The sequence below is a fragment of the Passer montanus genome, unplaced genomic scaffold, assembly GCF_014805655.1.
Source record: "Passer montanus isolate IOZ18808 unplaced genomic scaffold, ASM1480565v1 scaffold34, whole genome shotgun sequence".
Lineage (NCBI taxonomy): Eukaryota > Metazoa > Chordata > Aves > Passeriformes > Passeridae > Passer > Passer montanus.
In genome coordinates, this window is record NW_024368152.1 from 1,102,010 (window position 1) to 1,126,177 (window position 24,168).

The window sequence follows — 24,168 nt, forward strand, 5'->3', positions numbered from 1 at the left end:
TTATATAAAATTCATATACTTCTCTAAAAAGGTTTCATTACCTAGTTATTTTGTAATTCCATTTTTTTTCCTGCTGCCAGATTGGATTTTTTCAACTTGCATAAACATGTATGTGCTTCACTTCTCAATGGTGTACAATTCTTGGTCAGTATTATGGCGTGCATGTTTGTGGATTGTAAGGAGTGAAAGAGGCAGGGTTTGTTTGCAGTCTGTATTATTCTCAATTCCTTTACTGGCATCCAAGACGCCAGTATTCATAGTGCTCATATAAGCACCAATTAAAAGTAATAAAATACACAGTTAAAATAAGTGCTTATCACTTATTATCACTTTTAAATTATCGTCAACTTAAAGTGGAAAAGCTGATAAACTGCATGTCACTACTGTGAGCTTAATGACTTCAAGAGAGCAAGTCTTACCGAAGAAGCTCAGAATGGTGACTAGCAAAGCTCAAAACTTAGGAATCTGATGGAAAGTCATAGGAACCATCTTGCTCTTGGCAAGTTCCTGACATTACTTTAAAGGGCATAACAGTGTCTGGGGTCCCGTGGTCCCCAGCACCACTGGGGTCTGCTCATGCTGGTGGTGCAGCTCCTGGCCCACCCCACCACCACACCTCAGTCACAGGCAGGGAGTGATGGCAGGCCCCAGACACTGCCCTTGAAAACTGCTTGATAATGTAAATGCCCCCAGTTTCCTTGAATTCCACACAAAAACTTTACAGTGATACATTCCTGTTTTCTGTAGGCAGAGTACATGGCTATCTAATATTTTTATGCAGTCTTTTGCAATAACTCCATTTCCTGAACAGACCTCTGGGTTCAATTTCAGTTGTGCCTCTTGCTTGGCTTTACCCCTTTCCCCTCCCCATCCTTTTAGCCTTATCTTAGAAGTTTGAATAGGAGAAAGGAGTAACAGCTTGAATCAAAAATCTCTCTGCAAGGGAGATGTTTCTTAGCCTTCCTGCTTTGTGGACAGCTACAGGAGAGACCACCTGATGTTTTTATAGCTACACAGTTGCACCTCTGGATTAGTGTCTGCTGCTGCAGACCTTAGGCTGCAGGAATTGAAAATAAAGTAATAGATAGTGTGATAGTTATGGTCCTGGAGGTATAGTGTTTCTAGCAGTTACTAGAAAGAAAATGCCCTGTATTTCAGATCCCATTAATTTTTCCTTGTTATTCCCTCAATTAAAAGAATATAGGTTGCTTAGTGCAACAGCAATGTGCCAAGCTTTCTGTATTGTTAGCAGGCAGGATAGTGTGGCATCCTTAAATGTGATTAGTTTTTTGTGACGCTGAGGGACATGGTTTAGTGATGGACTGGACAGTGGTAGGTTAAGCCTTTTCCTCGGTGACCCTAGACCTCTTTCCTAACCTAAGTGATTCTGTGACTTTCTTTTTCTGTGTTAAGTACACACACCCTTTTAATAACTGTTAAATTATGCTTTTGTAGAACTTCCTATGTAGATGAGGGGGTTTGTTTAGACTTCTACTGGGATTGTAACAGAAGATTTTCATGTGAGGTATCTGAGACTTAAATTGGTGGGTGGCTATTAAGACAGTTTTGGTCATACACATGGAATCTTAGAATGATTAGTGTTGGAAAGTGTAGTGGTTTTGATTAGCTGGTTTGAGATTTTACTAATTTTGAGATTTTTTAATTAATGTGTTGATGAATGTGGCAGGTTTGGTGTTTGCTAATTATTAGTGTACTTACTTTTTATTGTGAGATAGGATTAGGAGAAAGGTAAAGTGGGTTTAAAACTTTAAAAGGGTATAAAGAATATTTTATTAATAGTATCTAAAAGAAAAAAAAGTAGTAAGAATTAAAACAAACCATGACAGAAAGAAACTTAAAGATCATCTAGTTCCACTCTCCCAACATACACAGACAGACATTTTCACAGAAAATGGGGTCCTATTTGATTAATCTTGTAATGGAATTATAATGAGTTCTCAAAGTCTCTTAACATCCTAACAAAGGACCTAGTACTGGTAGTATATTGAGAGGGAGGGACAGAAAATCTGATAGTTACTTTCATCTAGTACTTTTTTTTGGTATTTGTACCAGTAGGAAATTTGTACCAATAGAAGTGGTACTTTATTCATGGAGAAGATCAGGCTTCCTCCCAGCAGTTCATGAAGTAAAGAAACACCCATATTTCATGCTTTAGAATGCAGGCTACCACAGACAGAGATGAAAACTAAAATTTTCTAAAGTACCAGAAATAAGTTGTGTGTTTTATTCCAATATTCAGAAAAAGAATGACCAAGTTTTTAAAGAATCTAGTCATTCCTCTTGCCTGTACCAAAACATAAGAAACTGAAGGGACTAAATCACATCAGAAGGTAGTAGAATATATATGGGTAGATTCTGAGATTTGTATCTAAGAAATTCTGCAAAATTTGTACTTAGAAATTTTATGATCTAGACTCTCTGTTTAGCCTGTTAACAAAGTACTGTAGTACCACAAACATGACAGTAACATTTTGAAATATTCTGAGTTCTGTAAATCTGTGTCACTGGAAATTATCTGTCTAAATATTTTAAATGCTTCTAGTTTCTTAAATATTTTGAGAAATTTGAGTATTCTTGCAAAGTCTATCCTTAATGCTCTTTAGAAGAGAACTGAATATGTTAAGTAATATATTTTTTAAATGCTGACTATCTGGTTTGCTGAATGTGGCAGAGCGTTTGTAATGGTTTCAGAACTCAGTCTGGCCCTTATAACATGCATGGGTAGAAGGCTCCCTCCATCCATTTGGAAAGGGTAAATCTCTCTCCAAACAGAATATTGATATGATAATTTTGACTATTTAATCTGCATAAAGTAAGAATAAAGTATTGTAAATATTGGGCTGATTAAATTGAAAAGTGCTCATTTCTTCCTCCGTATGTAAATTTTCAGGATTTTTTTGTCTGGCTGAAATATCTTTAAGGGCAAATTGTTATGGAATACATCAGCATAGTAATATTTTCATGGCAAGTTGTTGCTAATGCTGTGGCATTTTTATAATATTTATTTTAAACAGAGCATCCAGTCTAAAGCAATCTGGTTTGTTGGTTATCATTTTAGCTAGAACATGTGGTTCTAATTTACGTGGACCGAGTGGCATTATCACATCACCAAATTATCCCGTTCAATATGAAGACAACGCACACTGCGTGTGGGTCATTACAACAACTGATCCAGAAAAGGTATGCTTTTTCTCTTGTCTTAAGTGAAATGGTAGAGTTTTGAACTTGTCTTAAAAATATTTTATGTATATTTACAGAAATGCATGAACACATGCAAGTCTCTATGTTCATTTAAACACAAAAAGGAACAGAGTAGAGTTGCTACAAAAATACACTGGGCACTAGAGGGGACAAAAGCAGCATGTATGAAAATATCCACTCATAGTAATCGGTCTAACTTAAAATTTTCAAGTTTTAAATACATTTTTTAGTGAAGTACAGAAGACCGTAATTAAAATTCCACATTGCTAAATGAGTTGATAGTGAATTTTTCATGTTGCACGTTGATACTTAATCACTGTTGAATCTTAACATAAGATTTCTTGGCATAAAAACTGGACATTACACGTAAGTATTTTGACAGCTGTTATTAGTTATTTTGCTACCTACATAATTTCTTTTCAATCCACTGTTTTCCAGTAATGATTCTTAATACATAACTATGAATTAGTCATCTAATTATTCATAAAATAGCAGTCATAAAAGAATATTTTTACTCTTTTTCTGCAAAATCAGTAAAGGATGAAAATGCCTTACCTGTAGGAAAAAAAAAAAAAAAGAGGAAAAGAGAAGTTAAAGTACTTTACTTATATTGTACTTCTTCGTAATGAAATGCTGAATAAATGAATTGCTATATGGCAGGGAATGCATGATCTAGATGTACTTTCATAATTGCAAAACATATATTTCCTGTGCAGCTTTTTGGAAGACCGTATTCTTGACTTTTTTAAAGTAGTTAAGGAAAAAAATGTTTATCTTAGCATAAATAAGTGAAAATGTTTAGCTGCAGAAAAGATAAATTTGCTGCATGCTGTCATAGCATATTTTTGAGATGCAAATACTGTTTCTTTGTAAAGTTAATTAAGTTCACTTTTTTCTTAAAGAGGATTCAGTTTGGCTCAGTAAAGATATGTATTCAGGAAAATGGGCCAAAGTACAAAACTACAATATTGAGAAAGATTTTGCTGTAGTGGGATTTCTCACAGAACAGAAAAAGCTGTTCTCAGTTGCAAACTGAACTGTTATGTTTTATTTAGAATAGCCATTGGATGTGAATATTTCTCCTAGAAGGCCTTTGACTTTAAAATCATCGCATTTGATAGAAATAATTAAATTACTTTGCATTTTTAAATATAGAAAAGCATTTAAATTATGGAAAATGTATGAAAATTTAATCTACTCAAGTTTATATTCAGTAGTGTGTTGTCAATTTTGCAAAACAGTATATTTTTGTAAGAGAAAAACTAAATGTGCATTAAAAAAAAAGGTTTAAATTCCTGCTAATACAGGAGTGTATTGGCATCTTCATGCTTTCTTTATTCAGTTAATTTTAATTTTAAGTAGAAAAATTGATCCTGACTATGGTGTTAAACTGTTCAGTGTATGTTTTCTATGGAGACGCTGGGGGTTTACCTATGAAAAACAGTAAACCCCCATCTACTACAATAATGCACAAGTTCTCTTCATTCTATACAATGTATCTTTCTCACTGAATTTAGAATTTTTAGTAGTGCAAGGACTTAATGAGATCGGTGTGGATTAATTTCGACTTGAAAAAACACTACTCTTGAGCAGTGTTCTTTGGGCAGGTTGGTAGTTCATCAGATACAAGAATCAATAAGAGGAATTGCGCACCCAGACAGATAAATTATGTTATGTTCAAATTTAAGAGGTCTGAGTAAACACTTGGAGCTTTCACCCAGGAAAAAAATTAGCACTTATTGTATCCAGCTGTGCGGAAGGTAAAGACATGCTAACAGACACTGATAATCCCAGCATGAGAAAAAGAGTTGTAACTTTTAAGGCTTTCATTTTCAACAGGATGGGCAATATTGAATGGGTTGCCTTTTTATTGAACTTGGATTTGTCTAGCAGTGCAGCCAAGAAAGAATTTTCTTAATTTGATGTCTCTTGGAAAGACTGTAGTTTCTTTAGGACCATGATAGCTGTAAATGTGAAGTATTAAAATCAGACTTATTTAAGGCTTACAGTATCATTAGGTTGCTTTCATATAAAGTCTACATCATCTTTATCAGTATTGCGATTTCGTTCCCTAACTGCATTAGGAGTTAATACACACCTTTTGAGTTAATAAAAGATGTGAAAGAAAATCCTTTTCCTTTTCAGATTATCTGATTGAATGGAACACTACTTCTTTTTAATAAAAAAAAATATTGCTAGCATTTTGAAATCTATGAACTTTAAAAAAATAAATTACCAAAATAATTTTAATGTTTCCAAAACAATGGCATTATTTTAAGATATGCTGAAAGTTTTGCAGATTTTCATCTTTGACTTTTCTTGGGGAATGACACAATTCTTGAAAATTTAACTGTGTATTGAAGGTCTGATTTTAAAAGTACAAAATTACTTCGAGGAATCTACTCTTTTGACTTACAGATTTGAAAATGTTTATCAGAATGCTTATGGTCCTATTGATTTTCTTTTCTGAGGAGGCAGACAGCTCACGACATATTGTTACTCTGTATTTTGAATTACTTTTAAATTACTCTAAAAATGAATTTGTGCCTTTTATCAGGTTAGTTTGCAAGTAGAATTTTACAAGATAAGATAGTGTTTTCTCTTAACATAGCATTCAATGCATTTTGAAGAGGATAATACAGTTAAAGACATTTCCTAGGTTTCCTTGCAGAAAAAATATCCCCCCAAAAACTGCAAACAAAACAAAAACCAACCAACCAAACAAAAAAACCCACCAACAAAACAAACAAACAACACCCCAAAAAAACCACCCCAAAACCATAAAAATTTGTAATATTTTAATAATTCTTTTTTTAAATGGAAACATTTTACAAACTTTGCATTCCATTGCTGGTGTGGGGGCAGACTTTTAGTGCCAACTCAAAATGAAAACAAATTTCAACATCCTTTACAGACAGTAGCATAGTTTCAGGTCTTAGCCAACTGTATCAAGATCATTTGAAGCTAAATGTTTTTCTAAGATTCATTTGCCTTTTTCTGAGCAACACAGACACAGAAATCTAAATTTGAGTCTTCTGCTGTTCAAAGGTATTCCTGGTTATTTCTTTCTTAACAATTTATTTGTTTCCTCTGGGTCCCACTATTGCATCTTTTGATCAGCATCCTACTGAGTCATTTATTAGATTTTTAGTACTTGCAAATCCAACTTTATGGTGCTCTTCTGACTGTGTCAAGTACATGCTGTAATTTTTTACAACTCTTTATTGTTTTAGTTCTTCTGTTATGCAATTTCTCAGCTTTCTAGAATCAGTTGCTTTGAACTCTTTTGAGGACCTACTGATGTGTTGTCTTTACCGCTTTCTTACTGTTAGTATAATCTCATTAGATTATGTACTAACCATGCCTCTACCCCTTGCTGTTTCAATTCCTTCTCCAGACTGTGAGTACTTACTGCCTTGGATTTCCTGCTGTTTTCACTGTTTTATGGTAGCATTGTAAGGGCTCAAATTTTCAGTCCCACTGTCTATCGGATGGCAGGATTTGTTGCATTACTGCATTGTTGCTTCAGCTATGATGCCTAATTTTGCCCAGTATTTTCCTGACTGATTGCTGATTAGTGGTATAGTAGATGTGCTATGGGCTGCAATATTGCTAAGTTTAATGACCTGGTAAATAAAGACCGTGTCCCAATTACAGGGTTTTTTATTGAAGGATGTACTTTCTGCACCATACATAGCACAGATATATTAAGTATTTGTTTGAGCCTAGCAACTTCCTTCTTCTATAAAAGTTATTCACTACAATTGATACAACTGGAAACACTGAAATTAATTATAGTGAGAGTGGGAAACTTCACATACAGTTTTATGGGTCTGAGGTATTTGTATAAAGGTATTTGTATAAAGTTTGATTATGCCTCCATATGTTGGTATAATAATATGTTGGTAGAAAAAAGTATATCTAATTTATTGTCTTTCAAAGCACATAGCTGGGGAACTTCAAAACAACATTTTTATTCAGAAAATCTTTGCCCAGTTCATACCTAGGGAATTCACATACTGTTATAGTTGATTTTGAGACAATTTATTTTAAGATAATTCATTCTTGCAATATGGTCTAAAAGAGCAGTCTAACTAGGTAGCATATGATAATATGCAGGAGGGTTGTGTGAGATTATCTTGCTGATTCATGCATTTTTTCAAAAATTTGTGGTAGCTCAGACATGATCTGCTAGTGACACTTATCTTCCATATAAGTAGCTTATGCATATATAATACTCTGCAATGAATTCAAAAATTGTGTTTTGTCGAATTAGGAGGCTTAATATTAGAGTGGCATTTTTGAAAATGTGCCCTTAAACAGTTCAAATTTTAATTATAGACAAGGCTCCTGTCCCTCCAAATGGCTGATCAGATAATGCTGCCACACGTAAAAGGAGGTTTGACATCTACAGAACCTGCAGTGTAACTATACTCTGACTAGGGAGGAATCTCTTGCTGAGCACCAGATAGGTCATCCCTAAGACATTATTACCATAATCCTAATAAAATTGATTGTTATCTGTAGAATTTATCCTCTATGTCAGCGTTTTAAGTTGCAGACATCATGAGGATCAAAAATATGTAGATCTAAGAACTACTATCATTAAATGTTTGTGTATTCATGGCAATATACAGTTTCATGCTTGTGATTTATTTATTACTATTTCACAATTATTAGGATTGATTTAATAGAGTGAAGGACAGGCATTGTGAATTTAGGATTGCCTCAATTGTATATCCTGTGCCTTCTATGCCGTACAAATACAGTAACACCTTTCTGAAACAGTGATTTCCCATGGCAGGTGGAAAATGAAAACAATTTGTATTCTCTTGTCTCCTTCATACAGTGTTAAAGTTTTATGCCATCTGTGAATGTACATGTTCAAATTTAAACTTTTTTAAAATTTTTATTTTCCAGAACAGCATCTTTGACTTCAGAAGGCTATGACACCATTGACAAAGAATTCACATAGTTTAGAATTAAAATTAATAAGGTCTTAGTAACGAAATAAAAAATTACTGGTTAGGTTCCCTCTTGCCTTGAAATAGACTTGTGTATTTATTTAATTTTTTCATAATTGAAGATTAGAATTTTGGAACACAAAATATCTAAAGCATTTACATGAGAAAACTCTTGTTGCAGTATAAGGATGAGATTTTTAACTTTCAATGTCTTAAAATCTTGTACGAGACTTCCAGGGTAGCATTGGTTTTATAAGTCTTAATACATTCCAAAAACAAACAAAAGAGTTTGTAAATTTTGGTATAGTGTGCAAAAGGTACTAATAAACCTACTGGAAAAATCATGTTCTATACAACTGACTTACTACAGTATATGTTCATCTTCAATTTGAATTCATGCACATAAATTGTAACACAGAGCTCTATATACATACAAGTGTTATAAAAAATTCATATATTGTGAAAAAAGCAAGTGCAGTTAAATTTTTAAAATCATATATTTGGGATGGTTTTTCTGTTTTGTATATACTAATTACAACATTATTATTTTTATTAACAATGCTGATATTTTTACCTTTCAAAACATAATGTAAGTGAAATGTCAGGGTTGGAACAAAAGACACCATTTTAACACTGAAGACATTTAGAATATAATTTGATTTGCACGTATGGGTGCTGCGTGTCCAAACTCTGCTTATACTTGATGCACATCTGTCAAATAATCAGGAGAGTCAGAATGTGCTTCACCTCCTCCTAACGCACTCCACTAGAGGCTGATCAACTAAATCAAAGCTGGGCTTTGCTTGCTCTTACTGCATCAGAACCAAAGGGGATTTAGACATTCAAAATGTCACCCTGTAAGGTTTAGTATGCACATGGTGGTGTGGAAGAAAGTATGCTACTTTAGATGAATCCTGCACAGATTGAATGGGAAGGGTCCCATAATGTCCATATATATGGAATGAAATAACGTCACTTTAGACTGGGGTTATACTAGAGTTAGGTAAAACTGTTGAAGATAATCTCTCCTATATTAATACACTTATTTCTGAGACTTTTGGTGAAACTAATAGATCCAAATCAAAATCACTTTCTATATTGAGTTTATATGTCTAATTTGAGCATTAATTACAAGAAATTTTGACTTTTGTTTTCTTCAAACTGGGGGTAGTGCTGGAAGGTGGATGCATGGGATCAATACTCATCTCATGACAAAAGCATCCAAGCATAAATTTCCTGCTATCCAGGAAAGTACTGTATTTTCTGGTTGGCAAGAAAAGCTAACTGAAGGAGCAGTCTTAATGCCACTAGTGTTATTTCCTGTGGTATTTGCTTTATTTTTCTCAGGTGATTTCCAACATTAAGTGCTAAAAAACACCAAACATTCAAGTTTTTCGCTTATAAGGTTATTGTCACAAATACACAAATACAAAAAATTGTCAGTTATTATTTCTTATTACTTACCTTCCCTCTGACCTTCCTTTCATGCTGTTTTTGAGCAAAGGAGAGTAACTGCTGAGCCTTATCTGTCTTCAGTATCTCGTATTTGCTTTCAGGATATCAGCTAGATTCACACTACTGAGATTTAGCTGTAGGCCGTGAATTTTATGAGCCTCATATGGATCTAAGTATGACATATTGAGTTGGAAATGGCAATTTAGGGGGAAAAAAACCCAGAAAGACTTCTGGAAAGAAACTATAGAAGCATACACATGAAAGAATGGAAAAGCTGGAAAAGGAGACTTAGCAGTATATTTGCTCTGATATTGTCTTTGATTTTACAACAAGTCCATAACTCAGACAAGCAGTTGGAATGCATTAGATAGATGGTAATGCAATGCTCAAGGCAAACAAAAGTTTCAGTATCCAAAAAAAGTGGCAACCAAAAAAGAAAAACAACAAACAAACCAAAAATCAAAACCTTTGAAGTGATCAAAATGATTTTGTTAAATACACAAAGGTATGCTATTTTCAAAGTTTAATGCATCTGTTTCCTCATGTTCTAATACCAGATTGAGAACTCTTTCAAAAGAAAGCAAAATGTAATATTTTCACTGTAATATGTTTCTTCTGTATCTGCTTGGGCCAGAATTATATAAATCCATTATTTTGACTGTCTAGTTGAATACTTAATGCAGCAAAAGTGTTTGCCTTTCTCATAGATACACTTTTCCAGACTGTATATCTGAAAACTTCATAATTATTTTGACCTAAATGTTGCAAAACAAAACAAGACTATTCCTCTTTGAATTTTTTTTATTTTATATCTAAAACAATCCCCTACTCAAAAAATACACCTGCTTCACCGCAAAACTGTTTAATAGATAAGTGCCTTTTTGTTTTCCAATTACCAGAGACAGTCTTTCAAGGTTAAAAAAAGGGGAAAAACGATATAAAAAACCATGTACAGCTTCACTTTCATCATTGGCATTTATTATCCAGCCACTGCCATATACATACTTCACTTGTTGCTGAGTGTTGGGTTGTTGCCTCCAGCTTTTTTCATAGAGAATTTTATTAGCTGCTCATGCACTTCCAACTCCTTCACCATTTTTTCCCCTGCCCTGTGATTTATCCTTTCATGTTGGTCTGCCTCAGTTTCTTCTTTTTTGCTGTTTTGATCTCCATCAATGTATTTTTTTCTGGTTTAGCTTTAATCTTTTCTTTCTTTTCACTTTATGTACTTTCGGAAAGCAAAAAATTTGTATAGAGTTTTCATCCTAATGATTTCCATCATTTAAATGGAGTTTAAAAACTGATAAAAGAATGGTCAGCTGAAATATTAACTTTTAATTTTAACCAGAAAATAGCAATAAGTTTTTATTCATAGTTTCTTAATGCAATTACAATATTTTCAGCATAATAATGTACCCATTGGTGTTGTGACATATTATTCCTCACGCACACAAAACATATTTACACTCAATTTCTTCATAGTAAAAGGGATTCAGACACATTTATTAAACAGAGAACCAATTAGTCTTCCTGAGCCATGGCTGAATATACATTAAATGTACCTAAATACAAGACACTTTCTTTCTTTCCACATAGCATAGAATTCAAATAAATGTGTTTGTTATACATATATATACACATGCAAATAAATATTGGAATATTTTAATTGCACAATACAAATATATAAATAGAGCAACATAAAATAATTACTATTCCTTCATTTAATTCAGGTTTGGGGGGTTTTTTCTGACAGGAATTACTCCTTACAGAGTATGCATCAAATGAGAACATTCTGGCACGCTGTTAATAAAATCATAAAACTAAAGCCTCATTTTTTTTCTTACCTTGTTTGTTCTACAAATTATTTGTAATTCCCTCGATAAGACCCATTAGGTTTATTCACTATTAAATTGTCATATTTGTAAATGAAGAATATCAAGGTTTCTGTGCAGACATTTTTCCCATTTTTCCTGGAGTGTCTGCAACTATTGATAGTATATCATATCTGAAAAATGTCCTTGAATTTTTGCTTATATTCCTTTTTTTCCCTCTACATTTTTTTCATTTTTCAAGTATCCTGCATAAAATATCTTTGTACAGAGGCTGTGCAGCCTGATGGGGTTGGTAATGAGGCCATAAACCTACATTTACTGCACAAGGATGCAAGTGCTGCCGAATATTTTATGCTCCTATAGTTCTTTGTTACCTCACAAAACACATTCATTTGTGTTGCCTTGGAACATGAGTGTTGGTGTTCTTTCTATATTTTTCTCACCATTTATCTTCCCTTCTAGATTATTACTTGGGTACATTTTCTACTGGGAAAATGCCAGCTGATAGCTTCTAGGCAAATAGGAAAATCTGAGAAATTCACAGATTGCAGAGTGAACTGTGTGTGTATATATAGATATAAGAAAAAAATTAGCTTATTCTAAAAATACTAGTATTTTATGATAATTTTTATTATTATCCCTTTTACTTTGCTTTAGCACTACTACAGATTTGGTGTTGGTATCACAGTAAATAGAAACCTGCAAGTATTTCCATAATAAATTTTTTAGGACTTCATTTAATGACCTCACTTTGGTTTAATACTAAACAAGAGCCTCATATTTTTAAGGACTATTGCAGAGAGAGTAATAAATGGAGGACCAAATCATTAGCAAGATGTGCAATTTTCGGATTTCAGGGAAGATGGTGTTAAAGAGAGATGATGTAATTCTATTTATTGGATTTTTTACTTAATCTTGAACTATAACAAGGTTTATAATAAGTTATGATAGAATGAAAAAATATTTTCAAAGTGTCATGTGTCAAATTCACCCCACTAGGGCTGATTTGATAGTTGAATAGTGCGGGAAGGGCAAACTGCAAGTGTGCCTCCATAATTTAAATCATTTATGGGCACTGCCTAAATAATTTTACTTCCTTAGGGTTTTTCTGTCTCCAAAGTAAACTCCTCAAATGTATTGTATTGAGTATTGAAGCCTATTTAAGATGAAATTTTCCCCTGGCTTTCATTAATTAAAGAAAAGCTGGAATGCTCAATGCTTAACGTGACATATGGACAATGAACTTATAAGTGTTTTTTTAAAAAGTATATAAATATATATATATCTGTTTGAAAGGGTGCTAATGTCTAATAAAGAAATGTTTTAAAATTTTGGAGATGTCAATTAAGAATTTTGATTGGAGCTTTTTAGAAAACACAACATGACACCAAAATGTGATGCTATTTTAAAGTAAACAGAGACAAAAACTTCAGTCCTTAAAGTGCGATCTCATCAAGAATCAAGACAGGCATCAATACATCTGCTATATATTGTGAAAGGATTAACACAGATTAGCAAACTGATTTGTCAGCTGCTTGACCCAAGAAAGATGTGGATAGACTTGAAGTATGTTAGCAAAAAAACAATTGTTCAGCATTTGGTGGATTTATAAAAATGGTTAAGAAGCACCACCATAGCCAGACCCAAGAACCTGGTCCTTCCTATCCTCAGCTTCAGCTGGCTTGAGCATTGAGTATTTGAGCATTGATTTGATCTACAGTACAGGTAACAGACTCTTTACAATCTTTTAAACATAACTTTCAATTTAGCAGGTAATACCTAAAACGTCTTGTGTTTATGAGTCTTAGGGTGTGTATCAGTCAGTCACATGTCTATGTGTTAGTCATTTTTTTAAGATTTCTAACTTGTTTAATAGTTAATCCCTGCACCAGTATGCAGAATAAAAGTTTAACTACCCTTTTAAAATATGCCCCTATATGTTTCTAAAAATATCACCCATAAAGTTAAAAGTGAAAATAGGCTTTACACATCAGATCTACAAGTGCTTAATGCTAATCTAGTTCACTAGAAAATAATGAGTGCCTGTTTATCACATCTTCATTCATTACTCTGTTTCTATGCAGATTTTTTTTTTTTTACATTAATGCCCTGTTTTCAGCAGGAAGTAACCTTTTTAAAGATTTTTGAAAATTCCTTATATTTTCTGTATTGTTATGAGATAGAACTTGCAGGGAAAATGCTGAGTTTGATTACTGGTCTCATCTCTGTAATCCAGGGGAAGAATGGCTTAGACAGAGCTTGTCAGGTTGGCCAGACCTTTTTCATGCAGCAATCATCTCAACATCGTACTCTTCATTTATTTAATAGCTGTTATCGCTGTTTCAGGCTCAGTGGAAAAGTAACAAGTGAAGAGTTTGCAGCATAATCAGGTGTTCTTCTGTAAAGAGACCAGAGAAGACTGCTGGCTAGAGGACAGGGAACCTTGCAGTTTTCTGTGCTGTCACTGCCTTCATGATGGATTTAAGCAGTATAAACCAGAGTTCATGAAACAGTGTTTAATCATAATGTCACAGGAAGAACAATTTCACAAATCTAGAGGAGAGTACATTCATATCATAAATGCAAATAAAGCAGAAGACATAATGTCACTGCAGGTTTTCTTCCTATTCTTTATAAGATTTTTGGACTTATTTGTTTTTGCCAGATAAATATGTATTTCATGTATTTTTTAACAGATTTATACCATAAACTGAATAGTTTGTCTCTCTGTATAATTTTTTTTTATTCTAGACCTTGCTATTTTATTGTCCTGTTTCTAGGACAAAGTAGATATTTTTGCAGAATCAAAGAATCATTGAATATCTTGAGTTGGAAAGGACCCATAAGGATCATCAGGTCCAACTCCTGTCCCAGCACAGGACAATCCCAAGAGTCACACCATGTTTCTGAGAGCATTGTCCAAGAGCTTCTTGAACTCTGTCAGGCTTTGTGCTGTGACCACTGCCCTGGGGAGCCTGTTCCAGTGCCCAGCCACCCTCTGGGTGAAGAACCTTTTCCTGATACCCAGCCTAAACCTCCCCTGACACAGCTTCAGGCCATTTCCTCAGGTCCTGTCACTGTCACCACAGAGAAAAGATCAGGGTCTGCTCCTCCTCTTCCCCTCACGAGGAAGTTGTAACAGCAATGAGCTCTCCCCTCAGTCTGCTCCAGCCCAAACAGACCAAGTGCCCCAAGCTGCTCCTCATATGCCTCTCCCTCAAGGCCCTTCACCACCTTTTCAGCCCTCATTTGGCCTCACTCTAATAGCTTACTATATTTTACTGCATTGTGGTGTCCAAAATTACACACAGTTCAGCCCTCATTTGGCCTCACTCTAATAGCTTACTATATTTTATTGCATTGTGGTGTCCAAAATTGCACACAATATTCAAGGTGAGGCCACCTCAGTGCAGAGCAGAATAATTGGGCAGCAGAATCTCCATTTTCACATTTTTAAATGTGATGACCCTGTGTGGATTTTATACATTAGACGTGGTCTGAATCAGAATAAACTGGTGATATTGCAGAAGTTGTGCCTTCACATAATTCAGGAGGAACTTAGTCCAGTTCTCTGAGGAAAAAAAGAAGAGATTATTGCTCAGACTTTTGAAAATAAACAAAAAAAAATTTTGAAAGAAATCAGCAAGTATCAGTAGGAAGTCTTAATGTGATTCTATAGTAATTATGTTTCTTGTTTTCTGCCAGTTTATTATTTGAAGAGAAAACTGGTTGTTGTATTTATGATATTTGGTTAAGTGAAAGGTAGTGCTATTTTCTGTATGGCTGAATTTCAGTAAATTTATAAGTAAAACCAAATCTTTGTTCAAAAATAGTCTAACACATACTGGCATTTTTTTTCTAATGTTTATGTATTTCAAGGAGATGTGTACTGTTTCACTTGAGCATGTACTGGTATTTACTGTAGGTTTTATACATAAATGCAATTTGGCAAGTCTAATTATTCAAGGAATTGTGGAATTTTTTAGATTGGAAAATACCTTTAAGATCCTTGAGTCCAACTGTTAACCCAGCACTGCCAAGCCTACCCCTAAACCGTGTCTCTAAGCAACACATCTATACATCTTTAAATGCCTCCAGGAATGCTAATTCAGCCATATCTCTGGGCAGCCTGGTCAAATGCTTGACTGCCCTTTCAGTGAAGAATTTTTCCTAATATTCAGTCTAAATCTCACCTGGCACAACATGAGGACTTTTCTTCATGTACTGTTGCTTGTTACCTGGGGGATCAACCTGGCCACAACTTCCTTTTAAGCAGTTGTAGAGGGTGACAAGGACTCCTCTGAGCCTTACTTTATCCGGACTAAACAACTCCATCCCCCTCAGCCATTCTTCATTACACATTGATGCATTTAATGACAAATAATAACCTTTGTGCATGACAAAATTTCTTTAAATTTACTGCTAGTTTCTTTTATTGAAAAGCTATATGTAATGGCGAAATCAAAAATGCTGTATGAAATTTCATATCTGATTAAATTATCATCTCAAAAAAAATCTGAATTACCTCTCATTTAGTAACTGGAGTCTATTTTCTTTCACTTTGCATTTAATAGATTCTATTGATTTAAAGGATAAATGTGGTCTATTTTTTAAGCATTTTTTAGTGTTTTTTATTAATTGTAATTGTACCACGTAGTCTAAAACTCATGTATTTCCCAGCTTGTTTTATTAGTCTCTGGGTGCTCATGTTCACAGACTTTAATCAGTGTTTAAATCACAAAACAATATACTGATTTGGTCTTTAGAGTTGCAGGGCATCCTCTTCTTGATTAAAATTGTTTAAGGGGTTAATGTATCTGCATGGAGCTGTTCCCACATCTGTGCTCTCAAAGGCCATCTCTTTGCACCTTTCATCATGTCTCAGAGCTATATAGTAACACCTCTATTATATTGAAGGAAGAAGACATATTAAGATCTGTGTAGTAATTCCACTGATGCGCATAGGAGGGAACCACTGGACAAGTTCCTGCCTTAGGAAGGGAGCATGGTGAAGAAGCTTCTTTTCCAGGACATGGGAAGGCATTTAATTTCTTTCAATTGTCTTGCTAAGAAATGGGAAAATAGAGCCTAAAGCATCGCTGACAGTTTACTGCATAAAAGTTAAAATCATAATGGTGCTCATCATGCCTTTTGAGATTTTCATGCCTTTCAGAAAAAGGAAGCACCTGTTACAATGATCATCCCTTTCCTTTTAAGATGACAAGTAAGAACACAGATTTCACAGCATGGTTTTCCTCTTCATATCCGTCAGTGGTAACTTTCCTCATTACAATGAAAGCAAATATTTTTAACCTGGTGAAGAACTTAGTAATTTAAATAAGTTATCACTGGAACATAATTTGCTTACTGATATTTTTGAAATATGTATAAGCAAAGACCTGTGTACCGTGGTAAAGTATTCAGGATTGAAGTGAGGCATAAACAGAGGTTTCACTGCAAGAATGAGATGTAGGTCGCTCTAGTTGCTATGAAAGTTTAAAATGGAGACCAGCTCATTAGAGAAACTCACCTTTCTTCTGATAAGAAAAACGTCTTAGTAAGAGTGCATTTACCACTAAGCAGTTCTCATTTTAAATTTGGTGTTGAAATTAATGGAAGACAATGACAGATCATGTAAAATGTGAAGTTTGAAGCTGTGGAAATAAGAAATTAAAATTTTTTTCTGGACTCCAAGAGTGATTCTTCTCTTATGGCTGTTCTGTTTTGCAAAGCACAAGACCTCTCTTTTCATGGAGTTCACAGACTGTCATGGAGGATTTTGTTCATACAGATTTTAGCCTCTCTGCAGATACCATTCTTCTAAGCAGTGTTCTCCATAGTTATTTATTAGCATAAATACCTGGCAAGAAGTGTAGATAAAAAAATCTGATTTATTTATTCAATCAAAATCCAGAAGTTTCTAGAAGGAAAATCTAAGGATTTTAAATAAAGATGAAAAACACATTATGTGTTTAACAGCTTTCTTAACTTCACAGGTACATCTTGCAGAAACTTGCATCTGCAGAGAATGAGCAGAATCTCAGCAGGTGGAAAAATGAAAGGAAGATAGGACAAGACTCAAGTAGGGCCTCCAGTTGTCTTAAGAGAATAAATTAGGCTATGTTTACATTCGCATTAGTAGCACAGTGCACCACAAGCAGCTTTATACTGCAAACAATTAGAGCTAAGGGCATGAGGTTCGCACTGTGTATATTTCAGAGTTTTTACTGTGGACTGTTTCTGCTTCTTTAGCCTGAATACCTGTTACTGGCTGGAGTGCACCTTCCATCTTTTATGCAAAAAAAGATGAACCTCTCTGTTTTGAGACTGCTCTGTGATGCGAATCAAAGCACAGTAAGAGCAGATGACTGGAGATTGTTTCTGAAGTGCACCCTTGATCAAAGCCTTGATGTGAATGTATTTTTAATCTCCTGGTACAACCATCATAACACACAGAAAAGCCTGATATTTGCAGACACTTTTTACATGCAGGATTTGATCGGGTCAATGGACAAACAAACGAGGACTCTGAAATATCCTTTTAAGATTTTATATATCTTCATGAAATTCAAATACAAATCCCACATTTACAAAGTAGTTTCAGAACCTGCTTTATTCAGCCTATAATGAATGTATTTTTGCTACCTCCTAGTTGTTTGTTTGTTCATTCAGTTGTTTTTTTCCATGGCAAAAAAGGCACTAGGTAGAGTATATGTTCATGAGTATATGTGTCATGTTTTAATGCAGACTTTCACACGATTAGCATAACACTTCTTAGTATTGTTCTGTGTTATCAGACTGTTAACAGCCTTCTGAATGATCATTATTTTTAATTGTGGCTTTTGAAATATTCTATGCCTACAGTGCTTAGTGTATCTTTCAGAAAAAGATTGCATGCATGCTGTTACATATGTGCAGATCTATGTGTAGAAAACTAAATGCTTACAGATCACTTTTTTCTACACTAGTCAGTTATTAGCTCTGTCTAATTAGTAGCCTTTCTGCTCTGATGTTATCTAAAGGGAAAATAAGTGTTCCTTTTTTCATCAAGCAACTATAATCAGAGAAAACTACACAGTAATTCCTGAATATCTGTCCTTAGGGAGATATCTCACTGCCAATCTGATGAATAACTCTTTTAGCTATATTTAAAACAGTGAGAGATCAATTACCTGAAGCACCTTGAGACACAAACGGGTAAAGAGCTACATTTGGGTGTTTTAGAGCACATTTCAATTACTGCACCATAAGTAATCCTTTTCGGCCTCCAGTTTCTGCATCAGTAAATTGTGGACCTCTCACAGTTTCTGTATCTCCAGGCAATGTGAGGATTTTACCTTACACTTCCAAATTACACTAGCACACCATTTAGATTTATACTGAATTCCAACCTGTGTACTGGTTGTTGCAACAAATTTCTATTTACTTTAATTTTTTTTTCTTGCTAAAAATGAGGTTTAAAAATTGTTTTACAGATATTTTGGGCCCATCTAATTTGCGTTCAATTGTTTGAGTGTCAACAATATCCATACATCTACAACTACAAGAAGAATCAGAAGAACAATCTAGAAAACTATGGACCTGTCAGCCTGACCTTTTTACCTGGAGAGTTCATGGAGCAAGTCATATTATGTGCCATCACATGGCACATAGAAAATGACCTGGGGTTTATGAAAGGCGGGTCCTGCTTAACCAACTTGCTCTCCTTTAATGACAAGGTGACCTGCTAGTAGATGGGGGAAAGACTGTGGATATTGTTTATCCAGACCTCAGTGAAGCCTTTGACACCATCTTCCACAGCATTCTGGAGAAACTCACTGCTCATGGCTTGGGTGGGTGTGCTCTTCACTGGGACAAAAACTTGCTGGATAGTTGGGTTCAGAGAGTGGGGTCAATGGAACTAAAACCAGTTGGTGGCCAGTCATTAGTGTTTCTCAGGACTCAGTACTGGGGATGATCTTGTTTAATGCCCTTATCAAAAACCTTGATGAGGAGATTGCGTACACCCTCAGTCAATTTTCAGATGGCATCAGATTGGGTGGGAGCATTAATCTGCTATGAAGTAGGAGAGATCAACAGAGGGATCTGGACAGGCTGGATTGATGACCTAAGGACAGCTGCATGAGGTACAGGGTGAAGTGCTAGGTTCTGCCCTTGGTTCACAAAACCCCATGTAGCACTACAGGCTGGGGGTGGAGTGTCTGGAAAGCTGCCTGGCAGTAAAGGAGCTGGGGGTTCTGGTTGACAGCAGCTGCACATGAGCCAGTATGTGCCCAGAAGGCCAAGAAGGCCACTGGCATCCTAGCTTATATTTTCAATAGTGTGGCCAGCAGGACCGGGGCAGGTATTGTCCCCCTGTAGTTGGCACACATTGAGTCCTCTGTCCAGTTCTAGGCCCCTCATTACAAGAAGGACATTTTGGTGCTGGAGCCAGTCCAGAGAAAGACAGTGGAGCTGGTGAAGGGTCTGAAGCACAAGTCCCGTGAGGGCCAGCTAAGAGAGCTGGGGATGTTTAGCCTGGAGAAGACTAAGTGTGGGACCTCATTGCTGTCAAACTACAGGAAAGACAGTTGTAGCAAGGTCAGGTCACAGAATCACAGAATCACACAGAATCACACAGAATCACACAGAATCACAGAATCACTAGATTGGAAGAGATCATCGAGTCCAACCCATGCCCAAACACCTCAACTGAATTATGGCACTGAGTGCCACACCCAGTCTTTTTTTAAACACATCCAGGGATGGTGTCTCCACCACCTCCCTGGGTAGACCATTCCAGTACTTTACCCCTCTTTCTGTAAAAACCTTTTTCCTAAAATCCGACCTCTATTTCCCTTAGTGCAGCTTAAGACTGTGTCCTCTGGTTCTGTCAGTTGCTGCCTGGAGAAAGAGACCAACCCCCACCTGAGCACAGCCACCTTTCAGGAAGTTGTAGAGAGTGATAAGGTCACCCCTGAGTCTCTTCTTCTCCAGGCTAAACAACCCCAGCTCCCTCAGTTGTTCCTCACAGGGCTTGTGTTCCCAGCCCCTCACCAGCCTTGCTGCCCTTCTCTGGACACACTCAAGCATCTCAACATCCTTCCCAAACTGAGGGGGCCAGAACTGGACACAGCACTCAAGGTGTGGCCTCACCAGTGCCACGTACGGGGGAAGGATGACCTCCCTACTCCTGCTGGCCACATTATTCCTGATACAGGCAAGGGTATATTGGCCTTCTTGGCCACCAGGGCACACTGCTGACTCATGTTCAGCCGGCTGTTGACCACTACACCCAGGTCTCTTTCTGCCTGGGCACTGTCCAGCCTCACCATCCCCAACCTGTAATGCTGCAGGGGGTTATTGTGGCCAAAATGCAGGACTCGGCACTTGGACTTGTTAAACGTCATCTTATTGGGCTCTGCCCATCCATCCAACCATTCCAGGTCTCTCTGCAGGGCCCTCCTGCCTTCCAACAGATCGACACACGATCCCAGCTTAGTGCTGTCTGCAAATTTACTGATGGAAGACTCAATATCCTCATCCATGTTGTCAGTAAAAATATTGAACAGAACTGGCCCCAGCACAGAGCCCTGAGGGACACCACTGGTGACTGGCCCCAGCTGGATGCAGCAACATTCACCAGCACTCTCTGGGCCTGGCCATCCAGCCAGTTCTGAACCAGGCAAAGAGTGCTCCTGTCCCAGCCCTGGGCTGCCAGCTTTTCCAGGAGTGTGCTGTGGGAGACAGTGTCAAAGGCCTTGCTAAAGTCCAAGCAGACAACATTCAGAGCCTTTCCCATCCACCAGGCAGATGACCTGGTCATAAAAGGAGATCAGGTTGGTCAGACACAATCTGCCCCTCCTAAACCCATGCTGGCTGGGTCTGATACCCTGGCCACCCTGTAAGTGCTGCATGATGACACTCAATACAAACTGCTCCATTACCTTACTGGGTAGTGAGGTCAGGCTAGCTGGCCTATAATTACCAGGATCCACTCTCTTCTGCCATATCTGAAGGGAAAGAACAGGAGGAAATTACCTGAAGTTGTACAAGGGAAGGTTCAGTTTAGATATAAAAAAATAAATCACTTCAAGAGTGTTTAGGATTTGGAATAAGTTGCCCAGGAAGGTGGTAGAGTCTGGAAATGTTCAAGAGGTACCTGCATGTGGTACTTGAGGATGTGGTTTTGGGGTAATTATTTAGAGGCTGGTTCTAGACAACATAACAGTTGGACTAGGTGATCTTGAGAAACATTTGTGTGGTCACTTTTACTTGGTTACTTCTTTGTTTTTGTCACTTTATGAGTCCTGTGGATTTATCAACTGTATCTGTCTCTGGATTGCTGTTTCAAAGATATTCACTGAAGAATTCTTTTATAAACTTGTGTGAGAACTTTGACTTTGAAACATTTTGGATTGCACTTATATTGGTAAGAGATTGTTTTCAGCATAACTATTTTTAAATTTTTTTTAATTAGGCAAATCAAAATGCAGCTCCTAAATTTGGTTTACAATAATATGTTAAAATAATGAATGAGGTGACATTTTTACGATTGTGCTAGTTTTATGGTAATTTAGTATAATCACTTGAAATATAATAAGATTTATAATTCTAATTGTACCTGCACTGAGCCAGGGAATTAATCAGATCACTTCCAGAGGTCACCTGCAACCTAAATGATTCTCTGATTAACCAAAGTGATTACAACATTGGGAATGTTTTATATGTATAGATACGCATTTCTGAGGTACTTAACACTCACTTCCATTCCTACTGACATAATGATCAAGCATGTTGGTGGCATTTCAAGTATAACAGAATACTTATATACAATTTTAAAGAAATTGCAGCTTTTAATTTAAGCCCTGTAATGCTAATTATAATTCCAGAAGATATGTGATTATATGAGCAAGAGTTTGAAAAAGAAGGGCCAGAAAAAGGGATTTTTTACGAGTTTTAATGAAGTTTTACCATAAAATAATGACATCATACAAGAATTGTAATTCTTACTTGTAAATATCTCACTGAGTTTATCACTAGTATTTGGACTTAATTGTGTCAGGTCTTTTCCTTGTTCAAACAGTAATATCTTAAAGATATTAAATTTATATGTTTAAATATTGTTAAGTATAATTAATTATATAATAATTAATATTACTTTTAAATATATAATAATTATAATTATTATTAATTTATTTACATAAATTTTTTTTTTCTAGAAAGTAATTTTAGTAATGCAAATTACTTAATATTCCCAAACCCAAAGAATAATAACGTTCATTTCCTTTAAAAATTATATGACAGATTTAATGGACATGAGTAATATTAAGAGATATGGTTTGAATATCTAAATATTGTCTTAAACTTTTAAGTTCCCTGTTGGACAGCTTCATTGTATGGGGGTGAAAGATTTGTGTGGTGTTTTTGACCCTTCTAGTGTTATTCCAACATATCATTTTAGTGTGAAAAATTGACAGTTTGAAATATAATTAATTCACTTCACCTTCAAGAAATGCCCTACCTTCCTCTTGTACTTAAATAAGATACAGACAAAATTTCATCTATTGAAGATATGGTCATAGCTGTCAGCCATTAGGGCAGTGATATACTACTGCTACTGCTACTCCTACTGACTATTAGTTTCTTTATTGATCTTTGTACATGTTAGGGTCTAAAAACTTTCAAAATTATACAGATCAATTTTTTTACTTTTTTCCCCACGCTTCTCTGGGGAAATGTGCATTAGCATTCAGAGTACTTGTAGTTGGTTTCATAAATTAGTGTTCTAAATTCAAAAATCCTGAGGAAATCTTCATTGGAGCTGTAAGTTGAATCCTTGTGTCTTTACTTGAAGCAGAAAATTGATCAGTCTGTATATGTCTTGCAATTCACAGAAATCTTCTGTTGGTAGTTATTGGCTGGTGGGGTTTGAATCAGATTCAATGAAACAGAAAAAGGATGATGGGTATTATTGACACTCAGAACACTGATCTCTCTGACAAATATACAACCTGTTTGGCACAATGTAGAAATGTTAATAGCACAGTCCAAAGGTCCCCAATAAGACATAATGGCAGAATTAATTTCCATGAGCCATTTTCTGAGAATTTCTACATATTCATATTTTCCCTTGGTTCGTGTTTTTAGGTTATCTTTGCAATCACATAATGAAAAATAATTTTTTTTAATAAAAAATAGTGTTATTCTATACAGAAATAGAGACAAAAAAATTTCCACAACAAATGTTTTGATTTTAGCACTTCGGAATAGTCTTTTATAATAATGATGGACAGTTTGTAGTAATAGAAACAAAATTGAGATATGCTTGCACTATGATTTACTAGATAACACAGAATATATTGGAAAATTAAGAAATATTTTATGCTGTCATTTCACACATTTTTTTTGTCAGTGATATATGTTTTTGTGAAGTTAAACAAAATACCTCCTATATTAATATAAGAAAGACAAAATTGGTCTCATTGCAGCTGTCAGATTATCTCCAGAGTCAAATGTATTTTCATATAAAATAATATGCAAAATACCAAAAAATAATTAATATGCCCATAAAGATTTTATTTAAATCATTAGAATATATCTTACTCCTTAAAACTATCTATAACCTTTTTATGGAGGCTCAGTATATCCATATATAATTCAAGTATTATTTTATTTAGCTAAATAAAATGTCTACCAAATAGACACTGATAGTG

The 24,168-nt window shown here is 35.4% G+C and overlaps 1 protein-coding gene across 2 annotated transcripts in view; it reads left to right on the plus strand.

Moving 5' to 3' along the window:
• The window catches only part of CSMD1 (CUB and Sushi multiple domains 1), a 1,056,650-nt gene that overhangs the window by 730,378 nt on the left and 302,104 nt on the right, over nucleotides 1-24,168 (plus strand). For both annotated transcript variants that reach the window (XM_039715657.1, XM_039715658.1), the window contains exon 10: nucleotides 3,080-3,201. In XM_039715657.1, the coding sequence (XP_039571591.1) occupies nucleotides 3,080-3,201 (122 nt within the window). The remainder of the gene's footprint in view (nucleotides 1-3,079; nucleotides 3,202-24,168) is intronic.